At 40.7% G+C, this 23,162-nt stretch overlaps 1 protein-coding gene across 5 annotated transcripts in view; it reads left to right on the top strand.

Moving 5' to 3' along the window:
- Nucleotides 1-23,162, top strand: part of PLCE1 (phospholipase C epsilon 1) — a 309,225-nt gene that overhangs the window by 250,026 nt on the left and 36,037 nt on the right. For all 5 annotated transcript variants that reach the window (XM_041739693.1, XM_041739678.1, XM_041739673.1 and 2 more), the window contains exons 12-20: nt 2,031-2,153; nt 2,237-2,373; nt 3,809-4,047; nt 5,551-5,612; nt 5,693-5,858; nt 9,288-9,395; nt 11,102-11,218; nt 13,002-13,160; nt 21,052-21,181. In XM_041739693.1, coding sequence (XP_041595627.1) covers nt 2,031-2,153; nt 2,237-2,373; nt 3,809-4,047; nt 5,551-5,612; nt 5,693-5,858; nt 9,288-9,395; nt 11,102-11,218; nt 13,002-13,160; nt 21,052-21,181 — 1,241 coding nt within the window. The remainder of the gene's footprint in view (nt 1-2,030; nt 2,154-2,236; nt 2,374-3,808; nt 4,048-5,550; nt 5,613-5,692; nt 5,859-9,287; nt 9,396-11,101; nt 11,219-13,001; nt 13,161-21,051; nt 21,182-23,162) is intronic.

Raw genomic sequence — 23,162 nt, 5'->3', positions numbered from 1 at the left:
TGAGACATCTACCCTCTCAGAAGAAATAATATTAAGGTGAAAGCCTTCCAAAGGAATTAGAATGCTACACCATCTCCCTCAACCCCCCAAAAAGTTTAGAAATGCAGAGGTTCCAGACAGAACCAAGATAAAACACTCTTTACTTTATCACACAGAGGAGTGGTAGGAAGAAATGACTGTGCAGTCACTGGCTTTGGAACGTTAATTACACACTCCTCTGTGTGTGTGTGTGTGTGTGTGTCTGTGTGTGTCTGTGTGTGTCTGTGTGTGTCTGTGCCCCCGCATGTGCGAGGCACAGACACACAACACACACAATCTTTCTCTTTCTCTCTCTCTCTCTCTCTCTCTCTTTTTCCCTCCCTCAAGGAAGTTTGCTACTGATAAGAATCCTACAGTAAATCATCTTTTAAAGGGAAGCATCATTCACAATGTGAATAATGAACATAAATAATGCTTTATACATTTAGATTTCTATGCTTGGTGAAACTGGGTCAGAGGTACATGGGAATTCTTTATACCACTCTTGCAACTTTTCTGCAAGTTTAGGTTTGTGACCAAATTGAAAGCTACAAAGAATCAGAATTCTTTCTATTTCAGCCTACACAATATCCTGGGTAAATAATAAAATAGCCAGAGAACCTGGATAAAGTGGCTTTTCCTTTATTTCTATCACTCACGAGTGGAAAAGAGAAGGACAGAATAAGGGAGGAAAGTCTTTTCAAAGAGATCATGCCAGATTCAGGGTCACAAGGCTCACCCACCTGAGGACAGGGGTCCATGCCCACCAAGTAAGCTAAACCCAAAATATAAGGCAAGGAAAGAAGAATTAGCCCAAATGCTATTCGAGGAGAAAGCAAGCCTGAGACCTAGAAGGGGAGAGAGTGGACAGAGTTTCCTAAAGCCTAAGGGAGAAGGGTACCTGCAGACAGCGGCTGACCTGGAACCAGAAGGGAGGAAGACAGAATGTACTCCCTTAAATGCAAATGATAAGCCACTTTATCAGATGTTTTCCCTCTTCCTGAACCTCCACCCTCTGTTTCCAACACCACTTTGGGGATCAACAGCCCATGCCCACAAACAACTACCAATCTATCCTTTGTAATTCTCTTCCATGCACAGAGGTGACTTTCAGATATCAACACAAAATAATTTTCCATGAATAAACACTATTAGCAGATTGAGGATAAACTGGCTATTTGTTAAAATATTCTCTATGCTTTCTTCTATGTTTGAAATATTTCAGAAGTAAAAAAATAAAGCACAAAAAAAACAAAAATAAAAAAGAAAGATCCTATTTATTGATTTGACTAAAAACCAATCAAAATATTTCTTATACTATCCTCTCAGAGAACCAGCATAGAAAATAAAAATGTTGTGAAACAGCTAGTCTGAGCTTTTGACCAAGTGGGCCGATATTTTTATATTAAATATACAGCCTTGGCAGGTGCAGATATACTCTAGACAGAATTGGCTGCTTTCCATTCTTAATTATTTTTGTGACTCACATTTTCCATTAGTATTAAAAGTCCTTCCTTGTTTTCATCTAATAACTGGTTAAGAAAGGAAAAAGAGAAGACATTGATATGTTCAGGACTTTCTTTTTAAATGTGTTTCTGTAATTTAGGATATAGGGAAGAATGTGCAAAATTTTCCATAGGTTATGCTCAAGTACTTTGGGGCACTTTTGAAAAAAATGACTTTTCTTCAGAAACATTGAACTTAAGGTTTTTCTACCCATTGACCTGTGATTTCAAAGAACTGTTTTGATTAGTAAAAGGGTTTTTTAGCTTTGTGACCTTATTACATAGGCTGTAAACATGAAGTGGTTTCACTGTGTAATATGTCTTATTTACTCTGACACAACATAGATTAATTTGGAGAGAAATGAAAAGAGAGTCTGAAAAAAGCCTCAATTTTAAATGACTTGCTATCCATCTTTTTTGCTCATATTGCTCCTCAGAGGGCATCTGCTGGGGCAGAATGACACCACTAGCCTTGGCTTGCCTGTTAAGGCCATGTCTTTGTTGCAGTGCTTGGAGCAGCAGCAGCTGGCATGGAAGGATCAAAGGAGGAATGAAGGGTTTTCAGAGCTTCATGGTTTCAGACAGTAACATGAGTTTTGTTGAATTTGTTGAGCTGTTCAAATCATTCAGGTATGGCATGCTTTCTTCGTACCCTTTCTCAGCCCCCGTTTTTGTAACAATACCAAACCTGAGTGTTTTTATTCCCTGCCCAGTGTGAGGAGCCGCAAGGACCTGAAGGATCTCTTTGACATCTACGCCGTGCCCTGCAATCGAGCCGGCTCTGAGTCGGCCCCGCTCTACACCAACCTAACAATAGACGAAAACACCAGCGATCTTCAGCCTGACCTAGGTTTATGCAACAATTTAATATTTCCTCTTGAGACCTTTCAGTTATAATCTGGGGATTATTTCAAGTTGTCTTAGGGATGGGTACTATTGGTATCGTAGGTGAGGAAATTCATCATTGTGGACCTTACCCTACACAAACACACACACACACATACACACACACACACACACATGCATTTGTCCTATTATTAATATCTTGCAGTATTAGCCTGGTATTTTTGTGACAGTTGAGCTGATATATTGATTATAACTGAAGTCCATAGTTTAGCATTCACTGTTTGTGTTGTACATGCTATGGGGTTTGACAAAAATATAATGACCTGTATCTACCATTACAGTGTCATACGGAATAGTTTTGATCTCTTAAAAATTCCCCTGTTCTCTGCCTTTTAATTCTTCCCACCTTCACTGTGAATCCCTTTTTACCATCTCCCTAGTTTGTTTGGTTTTTTTTTTCCAGAATGTTGTATAGTTGGAATCATACAGTTCGTATGTAGTCTTCAGATTGGCTTCTTTCTCTTAGCGATATATATTTAATGTTCCCTTATGTTTTTTTCATAGTTTGATAGCTCATTTCTTTTTATCACTGAAAAATACTCCATCACATTGATGTATCACCATTTGTTTATCCATCCCCTTTTGAAGAACATCTCAGTTCCTTGCAAGTTTAAGCAGTTATGGATAAAGCTGCTATAAATATTTGTGTGCAAGTTTTGTGTGGACATAAGTTTTCAGCTCCTTTGGGTAAACACCTGGGAAGGCAATTACTGGATCATATGAGTAAGCCTATCTTTAGCCCTGTAGGAAACTGCCAACTTCTCTTCCAAAGTGGTAAGAATTAAAATGACTGGCCATACCAAAGTTCATGCCAATGTGGGACACCTGAAGCATCACTGGTGGAAAGATAAAATGGTACAGCCACCATGGAAGAGCTTGGCAGTTTCTTACAAAATTTAATATACTCTTATCATACAATCCAGAAATTATATGCCTTGATATTTACCCAAATAAGGTGAAAATTTATTTTCACACCGAAAACTGCACACAAATGTTTATGATTATAATTTTGAAGTATAAAACAACTGTAATTTTAAGAGTATATCTTCATTGTCTTTAAAAGTAAACATGTAGTTATTCTCAAAAACCAAAGTTAAAATTCAGCCTGAAGTCCCCAACTAAATGTACAGTTAGCTCTCATTTAATACCCTAAGCTCATGGGCTTTCATCATCATTGACCTAGTTCTCTCTTGTTTCTTTAATTCATTGATTCATATTTTTTTTTATTCCTTTAACTATGTGAAGCCAGGAATAAGCACTGAGTTTAATGGCTGGTTTAGATCAGTGTTGAGACTAATCCACAACACCATTATCTCCGAATGAACTTTGTGAAAGACTCTGGCTAACTTGTCCACATTCTGTGGGTGGTTCTGTTTCAGATTTATTGACCAGAAACGTCTCGGATTTGGGGTTGTTCATTAAGAGTAAACAGCAACTGTCAGACAACCAGAGGCAGATTTCTGATGCCATTGCTGCTGCAAGTATCGTGACGAATGGCACTGGGGTCGAGAGCACATCTTTGGGCATCTTTGGGGTTGGCATACTCCAGCTTAATGACTTCCTAGTCAACTGCCAGGGAGAACACTGCACTTATGATGAAATCCTCAGCATCATCCAGGTTTGTACCCATTTTATATGCACATATGTAGAAAGCCTCTGATTATTCTAATTGTTTTCTGCTAGACATATTGTTTCTCTACTTCTTTCCAAAGCATTTAAGCCTGGGACAGAAACAGAAGGATTTTATTTAATGCCAAGTATATGCATTCTTATCCAACATACAATTAACAGAGATCACAAGCCTTCTCCTAGTGACTATGATAAGGAATCAGTACATGATTCTTTCTTGTTGTTCTAGCACACGTAATAAAATTAGTAGTCTAGATTTCCAGCCTCTTTGATCATTTAGCAAATATTTGTTAGCTAGGAGCCTGGCTCTGTTCCAGGACCTGGAAATATAGTAGTAAATAAGATTACCTTCTGATCTTTACCTAGTGGGTGAGGCAGACAATAAGCAAATAAAGATAGAATGTAATCTCAGATATTGATAGATTGTGAAAAAAAAAATCAAGCAGAGTAAGGGGACTTAGTGATGTGGGAGGCTGAGAGGAGGAAGCACAGGCCACGCTGAGGAGGTGACAGTGGAACTGGGCCCTAAATTAGTAAACCACATGAAGGTCTGAGGAAAGAACATTCCAGACAGGGAGTAGGGAGCTCTAAGACTGAGGTGGGAGTGAGACAACAAAAAAGCTGGTGTGATAGGAGCCCCATAAGCCAGAGGTGCAGTGGTAGACATGATTCCAGACAGATGGGCAGGGGCCGAATCATCTGGGCATTCTGGGCCATGGTAAGGAGTTTGGCTTTAGTCCATTGGACGTGGGAAGCTATTGGAAACTTTTGAGCAAGGAAATAACAGGATCTCACTTATGTATTCAAGAGGTCACTCTGGCCCCATTGGGAAGTGAACTGTGCTGATGATGGAGTGGAACCAGAGAGACCAAGTGGGAAGCTGTTCCAGTAGCCAGGCAAGATATGATGACGATGGCTTCCACTAGAGGGTGGCAGGAAATGGGCTGGGATGCTCGTTAGGGCTACACCACGTGGAGCAGAATCAGTCTAGGTTTCCAACCTCCCTTGTTGACCGATTGGGAATCCATGGATTCACTGCCTGGCAGCTGATCACTGGAAATGCCAACGATGTACGATTATGATTCTACAGTCAGGTGCTCACTCTACTATTATTGAGTATGAGCACTGCACTAAGTACTCTCTATGAATCATCTCATTTTGCCTCTCACCAACTCTGTCGTGGCTGCTTATCCCCATGTTCACCTGGAATACGCTGATAACCATTTGTTTTCATATGAATCAGACTTCTCCTTTTCCTTCGCTCTCCCTTTTTCTCTTAAATAAATATGCTTTGTATAATAAACGCACATATAATAAATGTTTTCTTTGGGACTAAAACACTACGTCTTACCACTACATAACTAAATTAGTTCAAATATTTGGTTTAGATGTTTCCTGATGAAAACAGAACAGCTTTAAAAAATGATGTGGTGGGTTTTTTTCCCCCTTGGTTTCCTTTACCTAAATAATACTCTTTTTGTGTCCCTTGCAGAAGTTCGAGCCTAGCATTAGTATGTGTCATCAGGGCCTACTGTCCTTTGAAGGATTTGCAAGGTAACTTTTAAAATATCTTTTGCCCATCATTTAAGAGCATGTTTTCCCCCTGCAGTCCTAAGAAAATGTGTTTCCTCTAGGTTTCTGATGGATAAAGATAATTTTGCCTCCAAAAATGATGAGTCACGGGAGAACATTAAAGATTTGCAGCTGCCTCTCTCCTACTATTACATTGAGTCTTCACACAATACCTACCTCACAGGCCACCAGCTCAAAGGAGAATCATCGGTAGAACTCTATAGCCAGGTACAGAACATCGTGTGGCATGTGATTTCCACTAAAGCTTATTGATGTAACCCCCAAAGTCAAAAAACCCAGACCCCCTAATTCCTTCGAATAACATACAAACTATTACGTCTGAAATGTGACAAAACATAATGTGTGGGAAAACTGCCTACACATACAGTTGTTTTCTTTCTCCCTCCTATACTTAACCTTTATTCTAGGCACCAAAAAAAAAAAAAAAAGTATTTGTTTGAGACTCAGCTTTTAGATCCTTCCTAGTCTGACCTACTCCTACTAAAGTTAGATTTTCCCATGGGAAAATTAATCATTTCACTAAATGCTAAATAAATCAATATAGTGGGAAAGCATAATAGAAAATGCAACTTTCTATGAAGTTACTCCCAAAGTATTGTTTATTTTCATTTGCAATTTGTTAGACAGTCAGTCCTTTCCTATGGTAACTCACTTAAGGAACAAAAATCTACAAAGACTGTAGACATTGTCCCCACACAGTTAAATTCATGGGAATGTCCTTGGAAACTCGTAAGGGTCTTTGGACTAGAAAAAGCACATCCTTATGACCTAAACACCAACGCTCCATGATCTGCCTGTCAGTTGCCTCTGTTTTATTTTCTGTAACTTTCTCATCTACGCTGCCTGTTTTCTGACCTCCTACAAGAAGACTTAATCAGGAATAAGGTAGGCTAGGCCCAAAGAATATAAGAATGGGGTTGTAAGGGGTGACGCAGGAGGGTGTTCAAGGATGAGAATTATCATTGTTTATGCAAACCCAGCAGAGCTGAGTTTCCTTTGTTCTCTGGATCAGCCCAGATATTCCTCAAATATGGGTCAAACTTCTGCCCAAAGCTTATCTAATATGGAATTTATATTTTAAACTCTAAATTCTAAAGGACTTTTTTTTTTTAAGATTTATTTATTTATTTATTTATTTATTTATTTATTTATTTATTCATGAGACACAGAGAAAGAGGCAGAGACACAGGCAGAGGGAGAAGCAGTCTTCTCGCAGGGAGCCTGATGCAGGACTTGATCCCAGGACCCCAGGATCACAATCTGAGCTGAAGGCAAATGCTCAACCAGTGAGCCACCCAGGTGCCCCTACAGGACTTTTATTATGAGATGGAGATGTGTCCTTAGAGTAGTGATTTCCAAAATAGAAGTTCTCTCAAGGGACCTCAGCTATGGACAATGAGAGGAACAAGCAGCAGAGAGGACGGGCCCCATCCTCCGCCCCTGCTGTAGCTAAAGTCCTATTCTTCTGTGCTTTATATATGACCCTCCATTTGCACAGAGGATTCCAAGGCTAAAAAGGGGTTTGAAATCCACTGTTCTAATTCTAGGGCAAAGAAATGCAGTGTATGTGGTGGGTCTGTATATATTTCTCCCAGGAAAGTGAGCAGGGGCCAATCTCCTAGCTTTAATTTCTATCTTACTTCCCTGTTTGACCTCCAAGAGGTTTTTTTACCTCTTTAATATGACACTCCAAATAGAGATTGTCACAGCCTTTGAATGAGGCACAAGAACCCCTCAAATGGAGGGGTGGTTAAATCCAGTGTGAAGATCCCTTGTACTATATTACTTACCACTCCATTTTATTTATTGATTGATTTTAATTTGTGTTTTTAAGTATTTTATTTATTTATTTATTTGAGAGAGAGAGAGAGCACAAGTGGGATGAGAGGCAGAGGGAGAAGCAGACTTCCTGCTGAGCGGGGACCCCCCCCCCCAGATGTGGGGCCACCCAGACGCCCCTATTTCCTACCACTCTCTGCTTTCCCTCAGCCCTCCTAGTCACCTCCTCACCTCACTCCACAGGACAGATCGGAAGTGAGAAAAAACCGTGTTCTCCCTGAAATTTCCAGCCCTGGTTTTCTTTTTCTACCTTTCTGTGGAGGTCTTAATGTCATGAAGACTTTGGAAAGACCTTTAGTCTTTTCATGCTGAAAAACCATCTCATGTGCACCAGTCAGTGAGCGTTCCTTGGTGTGGCTTACTACAGAGATGAGGCATCCTCATGCTCTGTTGTCATACGACACAACAATTCTCAGCCCAGAGCAATATATCTCTAGATACTTTAGCTGCTAGAGGAAGCTGATAGCCTTGGGAGTTCAGGCCACAGAATCAGTTCCATCTGGGAGATGGGTCAGGTCACCTGGGAAGACTGGGTGCCACATGCTATGCAATGGGAAGAATCTAGCAAAGGAGTTCATAAAAAATACTAAAATAAAGGATTCTACTGTCTGAGTTCTGTTGCAGAACTCTAGTGGCTCCTCGCCCACAGTATTGGATTGCTGTCACATGGAAATAGTTATATGGAGTTTTTTTTAATTTTTTAAAAGATTTTATTTGTTCATAAGAGATACAGAGAGAGAGAGTGAGAGGCAGAGACAGGCAGTGAGAGAAGCAGGCTCCATGCAGGGAGCCCAACGTGGGACTCAATTCCCAGGTGTCCAGGATCACACCCTGGGCTGAAGGCAGGCGCTTAACCACTGAGCCACCCAGGGATCCCTGTTATATGGAGTTTTAAATCAGTGAGTTGGCCCATTCACAGATATATCTGCCTTTTGGTTTGCTTTACCCTTCCAATACACTAGAAATCTTTTAAGATAGTTCACAGAGTCTATGGAAGAAGAGGCTCCTGCAAGCAAATATTATAGACCTACAACCCAAGCACACGAGTCAGGAGCTCTGCTTCCAGCTCTCCATCCAGGATAGCAAATAGGTATTATCTCATCTAATTCAGTAGTGGTGCTTCCTGGAGCACTTTCCTAAAGAGGCTGTTAGATAACATATGAAAGCTTAGGAGGTACATATATTGTGATTGATTACTGATGACTGCTGTGGATATGGGAGAGGGGAGTTTATGGATTATTTGCCTCTGTTATCAGATTAGACAGCAAGACAAATCCTTGATGACTGGCTTGCTTCTACTCTTCTTCTACACTATATGTTCATAGTAAAGGCATTAACTTAGTGGCAGAATTGGGGTCTAAATAGAGATTTTATTCTGATTGGATTCATACAAATGTTTAGCCAATTGGCTTCATTTGCTTTGGTCTGCATCATCAGCCCCTTCACCTCCTCTCTATTTGCCAGCTGGAGTGCTAGCCTGGCTCCCTCATTTCAGGATGTACCATGTGTAGGCCCCTTGAAGGACCAAAGTTCCTGGGGAAATAATCATACAGTTTTGCTATCAAATTTTACCTTCCAATAGTATTCAACTCTGGTAAACATTCTTTCCACCACAATCTGTTCTCTCCCCTAATTCACTGTGGCCTTTGGCCAAAATGCAGGATTTATTTTAGATCATCTGCCCTTCTGTTTTAGCCCTGAATCCAAACACTGATATGTAGAAGCATGTGTTGGGTTTAATTTGAGGCTCTGTGTCCATTTGCTCATCTGAGGTGGATCCATTCATTGATCACACAGGTCCTCCTGCAAGGCTGTAGAAGTGTAGAGTTGGACTGCTGGGATGGAGATGACGGGATGCCCATCATCTATCACGGACACACACTAACAACCAAGATCCCCTTCAAGGTAATGCTTCATAACGTTCCTTAAATCAGAGCACAGTCATTATCTTCATTAGTCTTTTAAATGAGTGGCTTTTCCAAATTATACCTGAGGTTGGGGTTCTGATATTGAGTCTGTGGACTTCCCAAAATTGTGTGGGATGTGCACACGTTCATTTTTCTGGGAGTTGATATAGAACTCTCATTAGACTCTCATTTAACCAGAGTTTAATAACCATTACCTTAAATGAGTTATCTTATAATAACATTGTTGCAATTTTTACATCATAAGATGATATATAAAATGTAGGGGCTTTTTTCTTGTTATAGGAATTAAAAGTCATTTATCCTGGTGTCCTGCTGATAAAGATGAACATCATGTGTTAGGAGATGCTTAATAATTAATATTATACAGTAATGAGAATTAGTTCCACCTGAGGAGGTCAGTCACCTAGGAAGACTAGTCTCACTGGATTTTTGTTTCAAATTCTTTTTTTTTTAAGATTTTATTTAGGGCATCCCTGGGTGGCTCAGTGGTTTAGCGCCTGCCTTCAGCCCAGGGCGTGATCCTGGAGTCCTGGGATCGAGTCCTACATCAGGCTCCCTGCATGGAGCCTGCTTCTCTCTCTACCTGTGTCTCTGCCTCTCTCTCTCTCTCTCTCTCTCTCTCTCTCTCTCTCTGTGTCTCTCATGAATAAATAAATAAAATCTTTATTTTTTTAAAGATTTTATTTATTTATTAGAGAGAGAGAGAGAGAGAGAGAGAGAGACACAGACAAAGGGAGAAACAGACTCCTCACGGGGAGCCCGATGTAGGACTCGATCCCGGGACCCCAGGATCACCACCTGAGCCAAAGGCAGATGCTCAACCACTGAGCCACCCAGGCATCCCTTGTTTCAAATTATAAATAGTTTATTAGTTCATTTGCAATTACTATCCTCTTTCAGAATGATTTTAGCTGCGTAAAATCATTCTTCTCTAAACTGAGGCTGAGCTGGGATGGAATGCTATTTTTTCTGTCTTAGATGCTGAGGAAAACAGCTAAAATGCATTTTCTCTTTAGCTCATTTTCCTATTCATCTCTCTTAAAACTTTTGTACTCAGTATTGAAGAGGGGAGATTTAATAACTGTGTTTACATGCACATATAAATATATGTATATATGTCTTATTGCCCCAAATAGATTGATTATAAATTCCTTGAAAGTAGGAAAGTATCTTAAGCCTCATTATTTTTGATGCTGTAACAAACTGTGCCTTTTACCTAAAATGTAATCAATATACATATTGACTTGTTAAATTTGGCACACTAACAACTGTTCCTTATAAAGTATGTGAACAAAACTCAATATGAACAGTTTAACATGTTTCGAGAAACAGCCTGTCATCTTACTTAATTTGAAAATACATTTTAAAAGATAAAAACCATTTTGGCGGGCAGCCCCATTGGCGAGCGATTTAGCGCTGCCTGCAGCCCGGGGTGTAATCCTGGAGACCGGGGATCAAGTCCCACGTCAGGCTCCCAGTATGGAGACTGCTTCTCCTTCTGCCTGTGTCTCTGCCTCTCTCTCTCTCTCTCTGAATAAATAAATAAAATAATCTTAAAAAAAACACACATTTTGGCGAGAATCTTCTGCATACAATAGTGTGGGTGCTTTCTGTGGCTATAAGTACCTCTTCAGACGCCTAAACAGACATCTGGACTTTAATGAGCTGTTTGGGCTCTCGCAGGAGGTGGTTGAAGCCATCGACCGCAGTGCCTTCATCAACTCTGACCTGCCCATCATCATATCGATTGAGAACCACTGCTCGTTGCCTCAGCAACGAAAAATGGCAGAAATTTTCAAGGTAAGCTATTAGCTAAGACTTAGAATGGTATCTCGGTCTTGTCACTGTTGCTTTTACATGGAGCCACCATGGACCACATCACAGCTGAACCTCAGCCATGAAGCACCTACATTTAGGGTCCCTCGGACCTAAGAAATAAGGGTGCGGTGCCCTGAGAACTTGGGCTTCCTTTTGAATGGTCCATCTTTCCAGCTGAAGTGATGAAGCTTTGATGTATGGTCTCCTGACCATTTCCAGAAAGCCATAGGAGATAAGGAGGGACTGACTCTCCAAGGCTACAGATCTCCCTACAGATCAGGGATGCTAGGATGGCACCTGTCTGTTGTATGTGGAAAAGCTAAAAATATCTCAGAGCAAATCTTGTGGCTAACTCTACAGATATGGGGATCCAAGTTGGCAAAGGACTGGCCAGAACAGTTGCTGTGTTAACACTTGGCCCTTCGTTATACAGATGAACTATAACGCAGACAGATTTAGGGTCAAATACTCCATTATATTTCCCCCTTCTCCACTGAGTAAGGCACTTATGGAAATATGGTTCTCAAGGGGAGGGAATGGCATGGCCAAAGGGAAATGTCCCCAAATACTTATGCCAACTAAACTAATCAGCTTTGTATATTGCCTTTCTTTTGCCATCATTTAAAATAATGGTCTCAACTTTTTTGATTGTATGCTCTGTCAGTAAAATACTGTAGTATGTATTCTTATCGTATGTTTATTGACTTATTCATGCATTATATATATATATCCTACTTATTAACATATTTTATACATTAATTAAAACATGCAAAAACAGACAATGAAAGGAAATAACATAGAAAGAGTAAAGAATAATCCTTATACTATTATTTATTAATGGTACAAAATTCCTTTTGCTCTCACAAAACATTTTAACAGTAAGTTTATTATTTATTACCTAAGTTTTTAGTGGGAGTGATGTGATTGAATATGTTCATTTTTGGAAATTTTTATGATTTGGCAACTTGTATGTCTGGCTTTAGGTTTAGTTTAGTATATCAGTATTTGATTTGAACAGCTATCGTAGCCACTAAAGATACCTTGCAGTAAAACATGGATGCGGATGGAAAGGAGTTATCATTAGCTGCTCTTGCCAAATCATGGTACTCATTTCTCAATTCCATTAATGAGGTAAAAATAGGTGAAACACTATTAAGCTTCCATTTTTTTTAATTAAAAAATAACTAAAGATAGAAATTGCCATATTTTCTATCTTTACCCCAATGGATCGTCTTGTGCCTACTCCCACGACCCACCTCCTTGAGGGATACACATTCCCCTTTGGAGGCCAGTGTTCAAAAAATCTTTGTGAGAAGGGTATGTGCAGTTTTTTATACTAAATGGTGGCAAATTCTCTTCATAATCTTTCATCTTTGTCACCACTCCTTAGCTACTTCAAGGTTTCTATCTTTTTGACTTCTTATCCACACCTGGAATGGATCATATTTTACGAACCATAGAATCTAAATGAATCTCCTTTTCTTCTTTAGATATCAGACCCTAGAGCATTTTTGCAAATAGTTAGAGGTGACCCCCCCCCCCCTGCCCCCCCGCCCACGGAGAATGGTCTAGAGCACTCCTCCTGACCTTCTAACCACCTCCCTTCCTTCCAGTAAGAAAGGTTTGGCAGGGAGCAGACACCACTTCTTTCATACTTTCTCTTCCTAGGATTTGTAGAACAATTCAACTGAGCTGAAATAGCTAGTTGAATAATTCAAGCATGGGTAAAAGGCACTGATTATGCATTTTCCTTTATTCTTCATAGACTGTGTTTGGAGAAAAACTGGTGGCTAAATTCCTGTTTGAGAGTGATTTCTCAGATGATCCAATGCTTCCCTCACCTGACCAACTTAGGAGGAAAGTGCTTCTTAAAAATAAGAAGCTAAAAGCCCACCAGACACCAGTGGATATCTTAAAGCAAAAGGTATTCTCCTCTCATTATAAAGGCTATGGGTATGCGATGTGCCCAGAACAAAGAAATCAATGTTATTCTCACCTTTCAGATGACCTGCAGGGTAATCAGTTTTTGACGACTGAGTTTCCTGGAATGATAAATTTGAGTTTTGGCTTTCCCTTTAAAAGACTGATAAATATTTTCCTCCTATTCATCTAGAATTTTATTTTATGAAGTTAATTTCTCATGTACCTCATTATTTAATTTACTCTGAGAGGAATAACATGTGACTCTTGTTTCTGAACCTGGACTTCATAGCTGTCAATCCCACAGTGGTTGCTATGTTCCCCTTTAGATAAAGCCCCCTATAGGGAGATACCCCCCCCCCCCATAGGGAGAGACCCATAAAGAGAGCACTTGGACAAGGGTCTGTGACTCCTGAAATCAGTAGTGGAACCACAATCCCAGCAGCCCTGTGGTCCCAGCATGGAAGTTGTCACAATGTTTCACTGTGGCATGTGGACTCCAGGGCACTCCCATACCCGCCTTATCCACAGAGACCACAAACCTGCTTATGTAGAGAACCTTCAGCCCAAGGATCCATGAAAAAGTTTAGGTCCAGAGCCACTGAGTTTATATGTCAGGTTGCACTTACCCCACAGAATGACAGCTGCCAAAGTTCTTTGTCTTATTTAGGGCTTTGTCTTTATTATTGGCCCTAAAACACCACTTTGATGCCATTCCAGCAGCCGGGATAGTCTAGAGTTCAATCTAGGTCATGGCCGATGGCTCTTAATTTCTGTCAATGCCATCACCTCCAAGTCTCTAGGACCTACTCCAATCCTGTTTCAGTGGCTTCCAGAGAACAGAGAAGTCACCAAAAGGATTCTGTGTGCCCAACAAATTTAGACCCTTTATCCAAAGTCATTAATAAAAAATCTCAAGTCTAACTTGAGTCAAGTGTCCAGTGTCCTCTACCTAGTTGAGTAGTCAATTTGGAACAATTATCAAATCTTCTGAAAGCCCTAGTTTGTAGAACTCACAGGTAAGGGCCTGAGCTTAAAGTCAAGTGGTATATAATATGGTACAGGAGAAAGAGCATTAGGTGCAGAGCTAAAATACCAGTTTCTAGTCTCTGGCTCTATCACAAACCAGCCATGTCACCATGAGCCAGTCAATCTTTCTAGGCCTCCATTTCTTTCTCTGTAAAATGAGAATGCTAAGGTAACTAGCTAGCTTCATAGGACCCTTCTGACACTAACATCTCACAAAATCTTTCCCAAAGTGAATCATGGGACCCCTGTCAGAATTGCAGACCACTCTGTAAACATTTTATTGTTCCACTTCTCAGTCTCTATTTCCAGTATTTCTTGCCATTCTAGAACATTACTACTTCCCTGAGAGGTCCTTAAAGAATCTTGTCGTCTGCTGGGAGTTCCCAGATTATCCACCTCACCTGTAGTGGGACTCCAGGCTGCCCAAAGTCCAGGCTGAGTTAGGGGTTTACATTATATCAGCTAAAAAATTCAATGATTCACCAAATGCCCAATTACTTCAGATGTCCACAGGGGTGGGGAGGAAGGTGAGGTCAGAGGCTCCATTATCTTTAGACTTACCCTTCTGAACAGAAAAACTAATATTTACAGAAAGGGCCCCAAACCAATCCAGCCAGCAGATTCCTACTGATCACGTTTGTCCTAAATGGAGTGGCTTAGGATTACCATGGATCCTCTAGAACTATGGTCATTGAACTTTTTTTGCTCAAATATCTCTTAAAATTTTTTTGAAAAACTGTATTTCTCACATTTTTCCCTCTTTTATACATATTTAAGTTGACATTAAAATTTTTATCACAAGTTTAGTTACAAAGGATAGATTTTCAAACATAATATTCCTTATGTATAAATATAGATAAAATAAATTATATACCAATAATAATGTACAAAACAATCATCATTGTCAAAGAAATCAACCCAGTCAGCTAGTATATGTTTGGTCAAAAAGAGTCTGATTTTATTTTTTTAATTCAATTAAGCATTGTATTATCATCCCTATAATGACCATATGACTTTTGAATATTAATTCTAAGATGCATGGATGGACAGACAAAAGGAAGGAAAGGGAGGGAAGACAGAGAGAGAGAGAGAGATAGACAGGGATAGACAGACAGACAAAGGCATGGAACCTTGAATTTGCTTGTTGCCTGTATGAAGTAAGATGCTCCCCTCAATACTTTTTCTAGACTCTCAGGAGCTTAGCTCTGCATTCTCAAATGACCCTTTGCTACCTTGGGTAGTTTCCACCTCATCTTACGCATCACAGATTTTTTTTTTCTTTTAAAGATTTTATTTATTCACGAAAGACACACAGAGAGAGGCAGAGACACAGGCAGAGGGAGAAGCAGGCTCCATGCAGGGAGCCTGATGTGGGACTTGATCCTGGGTCTCCAGGATCACACCCTGGGCTGAACGCAGCGCTAAACTGCTGAGCCACCTGGGCTGCCCACATCACAGATTTTTTTACTGGTAAGCAAGAGTTACACTTTCGTTAAACAAGGGAATAACAATTATGACAAGAGTGTGGGGAAGAGAGAACCAGCCAGCCGTGAGCTTGTTCTCAGGCCGTCCTATTTTTTAAAGAGTACACATAGAGTTTGAAAATCTTGACTCTAGAAACAGATTCCATTAAAAATATATGAAGCCACACATAGAAGTCTTAGAAGTAGCTGGAGGTACACAGTTTGAAGATCACACGTGGCTCTTGGCCAAGAGTTGCAAAACTGGCCCCCTTCAGGGGTCAAGCAGAAACATAAATGTGAGGGGCCACCTTGGTGTATGACAGCTGGAAGCAGTCAGGACAGGAGTGGGGCACTCATGCCCTTGTAAATGAACAGCTTTAACTAAATTCTTTTTAAAACACTGCACCAGCCAAACCAGACTGATCTGGAGGGGAAGTCAGCCATGAGGACCACCAGTTTGATCCCTCTGCTGGGTCTGCCTGTGTCCAGTTTTGGACTTCAAAGCTGCTCCAGAAATCCTGGCATCTGTTTGGATTCCAGAGACCACAAGATCTATGCTGATGGATTTTGTTAGGAAGTCATTTTAACTAAAATATTAGCATGTTTTCCCTAAGGCCTGGCCGTCCACAAAGGCTGTATCAGTAACTGACTACCTACCATGGGGTGCTGTTTCTTCTATACTTGTTTTCTTTACTCAACAACTACTGCCCACTCCTGACTGCCAGGCAGACACAGCTGTCCTGTGTATACCTCTGTGGTCTTCTAGATGTGTTGGAATGTTGTAGCTTGTTGCCTTTCCCGTTTTTTGCAGGCATTTGCAGTTACTTATGCGGCCTCCAATTCACAAATGAATATATCATGCTATTTCAGAAGTCTTCTTTATGTTGAGCCCAAATCTTCCTTCCTGTTCCTCCTACTCTCTGGCGCTACTTCTTCACTCTGCAGCTGCACAGACCAATTCCATATCTAGAGAGCTAGCATGTGTCTCCCACCAGCTTTTCTCTTCTCCAAACTAAACATTCTTGTGTCAACTGTTTCTCACAGGATATGGCTGCTCAGACTCTTTTACTTTCCTTTAAGGATGTTTTGGATATACTTTAATTTGTGGATATTCTTGAATTTGCCAATCTTAAGGTGTGATTTCCAGAACAAGTCCATACTCCACATAGGGTCTGATAGCACAAGGAGGGCAGCAAAGCCATCACCTCTCTTAACTTAGACTTTTTTTTTTTAAAGATTTTATTTATTCACGAGAGACACACAGAGAGAGTGAGAGAGAGAGAGAGAGAGAGGCAGAGGGAGAAGCAGGCTCCATGCAGGGAGCCCAACGTGGGACTCGAACCCGGGTCTCCAGATCAGGCCCTGGGCTGAAGGCGGCACTAAACCGCTGAGCCACCAGGGCTGCCCTTAACTTAGACTTTATGCCTTAGTTAATACAGCCTAGAACTATTCTCGCTTTTAAAATTCTTCAGCTCACATTGGGTTCATGTTGAGTTTGTGGAAAACAAAAAAGAGTTCAGTTATTTTCACAGGGACTGCTCTTTGGCTAGTCTCCCCACTTTTTCAAGTTTACAGTAAATTTTAATCTTTCACGGGCAGGAGCCTCACATTTATCTCTGTTAAATTTGTCCCTCTTGGTTCTGGTATACCATTCATAAAAAGGTTCTTTGTGAATTTTGACTTCTGATATCCAGTGTATTTATTAGCAGTTTTTCTTGTTGTGCCTTCATTCCAAGTTGCCCTTGAGCCAGATCAGCAAGCAGAGAGCCTAGCCTGTGGTCCTTCTTAGAGAACCTTCCTGGAGTTTAGGTGATTATCACTCCTGTCTAGTGCTCTCCTCTCCTGCAGCCCACATTTCTCCAGAATCTGCTTTAGCTTCTTTATTTGTAGAATAGAAGACTGAGGCCTAGCCATTTATGTGACTTTCTCAAAGCCACCCAGCTCATAGTAGCAGAGCTAGGATTCAGATTCAGGTCTTTAGGAAAGACTCTTTCTTTTTTTTTTTTTTTTTTTTTTTGGAAAGACTCTTTCAAAGGCAACATAGAAGTCAGAATACAGAGATTCCTGGGTGGCTCAGTCAGTTAAGCATCCAACTGTTGGTTTCAGTTCAGGTCATGATCTCAGTGTCATGAGATTTAGCTGCACATTGGACTCCGTGCTCAGCGTGGAGTCTGCTTGTCCTTCTCTCCCTGCTCCTCCCCCCACTCACACATACTCTCTCTCTCTCTCTGTCTCTAAAATTAATAAAATCTTTAAAAAAAAAAAAAAGAAGTCAGAATGCATTGATAATCACTGGAACACTATTAAAAACATAGATTCTTAGGTCCCATATCTGCCCAACTAAATCAGAATTTCCACAAGGAAAGCTGGGTAATGTTTATTTTAAAAGAATTCTTATCACCCTGGAAGTTTGGAAATACTACTTATCTGTTATTTCCCACAAAGTGAGTTACCTTATCCAAAAAGTCTAAAGAGTTTAGTGTTCTGGAGAGGCATTATTAGTAAGCCCATACTAACTCTTGCTAATCACCTCTTTATTTTCCGTGTTCTCACACCAACTAATTAATAACCCATTCTGAAACTTGTCAGGTATCACCTTGATGCTCCCCACTATATAATTTTCACAATTTAGCTCTTCCTCTTTTTGGAAAAATGGGACAGTATAATCCCACTTCTAGTTTTTAAGACCACTTCCAGCCTCCCATACCAACAATCATACCTGCAAGGTCTTTCAGTCATCTGGCAGATTGTGGCTTTAGATCTGGTGATCTGAGCTCTCACAAGCTGGGTGAGTGAATGCCTAAAGCTCCTATGTTCAGACCGAACCCCTCACCTACCTGGGTCATTGTCATACCACGAACTCACCCTCAGCAAGGGTGGGTTGCCTCAGAGCCAGGGGGATTTCTGAAGCCTTCCATCTGCCTCAGACTCATGCTGAGGCTCTTACTGAGTCTCCCTAACTACACCACATCAGATCTCTAGTTTTCTCCATGGTCTCCAGCACTTCAACCTGCTAGACACAAACAATGCATGTGAGATGACAGGGACTATGCGAGGTGCCAGTGGAACAGAGCAGAGCAAGACATGGCCCTTCCTAGACCCATCTGAGCCAGTCTCCTCATCTGACCCCCAGCTCCAACCCCCTGACCTATGTCTGAATTACCTTTATTCAAGGGCCAGGATGCTATTTTTCTGCCTCAAAGTAGGATATTGCAAAGAATAAGGATGTCAGCTCCTGGTTATCCTTTTGGCCACCTCTCCATACTTCTACACTGCTAGAAGTGTTTGGGAGTTTAAGGGACCTTGGCATGCTGCTTTCTGATATTGCCAGTCCCCGAATCTTTGCATGGAACCTCTCCCATCATACGGTTCCCACACTTTTCTGCCAGTGGGTCTACCAGGCTCTTTGCATCATCATTCCCAGCCCTTGGCTCTACCTTGAATGCTGGCTGTGTCACAGCCCTTCTCTTATCCATGACAAATAGACTTGCTGTTGTGGCTCCCTTTTACCTAGAGCAGATTTCCCAAAGTTTAAAGAATACTAATGCTATGAAACATGCTGAGAAAAGGGGGGGGGGGGGGCAATCCCTGGTTAAAAAAGCATGAGAGGGCAGCCCGGGTGGCTCAGCGGTTTAGCGCTGCCTTCAGCCCAGGGTGTGATCCTGGAGACCGGGAATCGAGTCCCACGTTGGGCTCCCTGCATGGAGCCTGCTTCTCCCTCTGCCTGTGTCGCTGCCTCTCTTTCTCTCTGTGTCTCTCATGAATAAATAAATAAATCTTTAAAAAATAAATAAATAAAATAAAACATCCATAATTCCGACAACAAATACAACCTATATTATAGGGGTTCTTAATATTAATAATATATCCACAGAGAGAATTCAAGGGTGCATGATATAGATGAAAAAAAAATTACCCCTCCATTTTCACTGACCTCCAGCTAAAATTTAGTATTTCCTCCAGTAATAAACTACAGTAACACTGGCAGTATTTGGATCTTCATCAGCAATAGAAATTATAGTTTTTGTCTGTTACATCACAGTTGGTTTCCAATATCTCCAGGAATAATTTATGCCCATCACTATTTCAAAAATATCACTTGACCTACCCCTTATACATTTTTGTTTGTGTTAATAAACATATTCCTATAGCACCACAATTTGTTCTTTTAATATTTGATAACGTATTCAACATTTTTTGTAATCTTTTGTACTTTGTTTTATGCATTTAAAATGTCGGGGTGCCTGGGTGGCTCAGTCAGTTGAGAGTCCAGCTCTTCATCTCAGCTCAGACAGATCTCAATCCCAGGGTCTTGAGTTAGTTCAAGCCCCACACTGAGGTCCATGCTGGGTGTGGAGCCTACTTAAAAAATAAAATAAAATAAAATAAAATATCATTCTGAGAAAGGATCCTATCTCACCAGACTGCTTAATGGATTTATGCACCACAGTAGGTCAAGAATCTTGAAGTCTTATTTTTTTTCAAGCAGACATACCATATTTTATTGCCCCATTCTTCTATTGTTGGATTTTAGGTTTGTTTCTTGTTTTTAATTCATGCAAGGAACTTTTCTTACATTTCTGCTTATTTCCTTTTTTTTTTTTTTTTTTAAGATTTTATTTATTTATTCCTGAGAGACACACAGAGAGAGAGAGAGAGAGAGAGAGAGAGAGAGAGGCAGAGACACAGGCAGAGGGAGAAACAGGCTCCAGGCTCCATGCAGGGAGCCTGATGTGGAACTCGATCCCTGGTCTCCAGGATCAGGCCCTGGGCCAAAGGCAGGCTCTAAACCGCTGAGCCACCCAGGGATCCCCACATTTCTGCTTATTTCCTATGCTAAGTTCCCAGACCTCTATTAGCCCTGTGTCCTGTGTTATCACCTCGCAGTAATTCTAGTCAAATGTAGGGGCACATGATCTCCCTCATAGCACCCATCAAATTTTCAGAAGTTTCTGAGCCTTAGTTGATTAATCTGATTGATGGTTCAGATAAAGTCTGCTGAAAAAACTTTATTTAAACAACCAGTCATTCAGTCTCATTGTCCATAAGGATTCCAACCCTTTTCTTGCGAAAAGCTTTTAGATAGCCTGATTCACTTCATCATTTGGGAGTGATGGTTGTTCTCCTAAGCACCAAGATTTGTTCTGTAGGGCTTGCCCCAGGGAACCCGGGTGGCTGGGCACTACATACAGATTCCCTGTGATTGTTGTTTAAGGCTCCAAATTATTTTTATAGGGATAACATTTTCCCAAGTATTGATACTGAACTTTAGATGAATCTAGATTTTTATTTTCTCTCTCAAATGAATCAAAATAAGCCACTTTTTAGGTGGTCACTTTGAAGGCTATAAATGAAACTTCAGTAGCTTAGCATATGCAATTTTTAATTACTGATATCTTCCAGGCTCATCAGTTAGCATCCATGCAAGCTCAGGCTTATAATGGGGGAAATGTCAACCCTCCACCTGCTAATAACGAGGAAGAGGAGGATGAAGAGGACGAATATGATTATGACTATGAATCCCTGTCTGATGGTAAGATAAACACAACCCTATGCTGTGTGCAGAGAAATGCCTGGATGATTTTCTGTTGTGGTTTTTTTGTTTCTCCTCCCCCCCCACACACACACACAAAATGAGTCTGGCACTTCACAGGCCAACCATGCAGATTATTGTAATCACTGTCCAAGAGTTCCTGAATCCCATTGCTTAGTGAGGAGGACCAAGCAAGGAAGGGGATTCTGTTAGCCACTACAGCCAACATTCAAAGAAAGAAAAGGAGGGTGTGGGAAGCAACACAGGGGTTATTCCTGAGGTTTCTGGAGGAAAAGGTGGAATTGCAGCAGAGAGACCCCATTCTCACCCTTGCAGTTTCTGAGGCAGCTAATGCTCTTGGCAGTCATTGTGGCTGCTGGCTCTTCTCACTCCTCTCCACCTGCAGGGGGCAGCATCGTGGTTCTGTGCTCTCTGCTCCTCCCTCTCACCACTTTCACATATGTTTTTTTTGTAAGAAATATAGAAAACATTTTTAAAAGAGCAGCATTTCTTTTCCCCCTCTCCCCGGTTCTCACATCACTAAATCAACAAGGTGTTTCTGTCTGGCTCCTTCAAGGGACAAAATATGGTTGATGGCTAACGGCATAATACAAAAAAGTCACGTGAATGGAGTTATCTACAAATTATAGGTGAAGGATCCCTCTTACGTGAGAATTAGATTGCAGGTGTGTTCGTTTGTACTAAATTGGTTATAGATTGCAAAATGTTTTCTAGGTACCATTGCTGATGGTAAACTGTTTCAGTAACTTTTGAAAAGTAGTGTAATAAAAAATTGCCAAAATTTCTATTTACACAAATAACATTACATGTGTAGAATATATTACTTCTATGTAGGATCATTGTTTTGCTAATATGTAGATATGCCCAGACCAGCAACCATTTACCATTGGCATGAAGACAGCCAAGCTACCCTCCTCCAAATAGCTGTTGCTCATGCTCCAGGATTGCCCCCAAGTTATGTCCAGTTCCATGAGCTTCCATCAGGGCCAGCACTTACAGCCCAGTCTCCTTTTGCCTCCCAAATATGATACTAATCTATGTCTATTTAATATTTGTCCTTAGTAATAGTTTATTGCTCCATGCCATCAACTAAAAGCCAAATTTACTTGACCTGAAATCCATCAGATAATGTGAGGGCCATAATCTCTAATGGGGAAAAAAAGGGGGGAAAATGAAAAGAAGTCAAGATAATTTCTTGAATCCTATTCCTGAAAACTTGTGGGAATATGAGTATTCTTATATTGACTTAATCTTCCCCATGGATCCCTATTATAATTATGGTGATGCTGTCTCAGAGGAACAAATTTATTCAAATAAGAAACAAAACCACACTTAAGAACTCAACTAATCCAGATGTCATTTGCCTCTGTGAGAAGTTAGTTCGCTGGAAGATAAATTCACTCTATCATAAATTACTCCTGTGTTTCTTCTGTACTTTTGAGCCCAGGATGAAGGGGCTTTTCTTAATTATTAGTATTATTATTATAGGAGTTTTTGATATGCAAATAACAAAATGATAAGATATTTATTTATTTCAGTTAGGAAAGTAAACCCAAAGTACCCTGCTGAATTTCTAAGATAGTTGCATGCTTTTTTAAAACCTGCCTTCCTGGATGGGGGTACGCATGGAAAGGGGGCCTCATTACATCCTGCTTCAATAAACTATGAGATGTCGGGTCAATATCCTGTCTCCACTCTAGGCCTTATGACCTTCAGATGTGTAATGAAAAGATTCTGTCAGTGTTGACTGGTGTTCTCCCTTCTTCTAGCACTAACACCTAAGATCTATGACAGCTGAAAGCCACTGCCACCACATGGGTATTTCCCATTTCATTGACAGATTCCTCTGACTGGCTGATTCCCAAACAGGCCTTGTAGTTTTGCCATAACTTGTTTCAGCTGGTTGTGTTGAGGCTACCTCATGCTACTGTTAAATGCCCTGTCAATCTTGCAGGCTTGG

Source organism: Vulpes lagopus, chromosome 2 (genome assembly GCF_018345385.1).
Source record: "Vulpes lagopus strain Blue_001 chromosome 2, ASM1834538v1, whole genome shotgun sequence".
NCBI classification, from domain to species: Eukaryota; Metazoa; Chordata; class Mammalia; order Carnivora; family Canidae; genus Vulpes; species Vulpes lagopus.
Note: the sequence above shows the minus strand (reverse complement) of the source record. Positions and strands in the feature narration are given on the sequence as shown.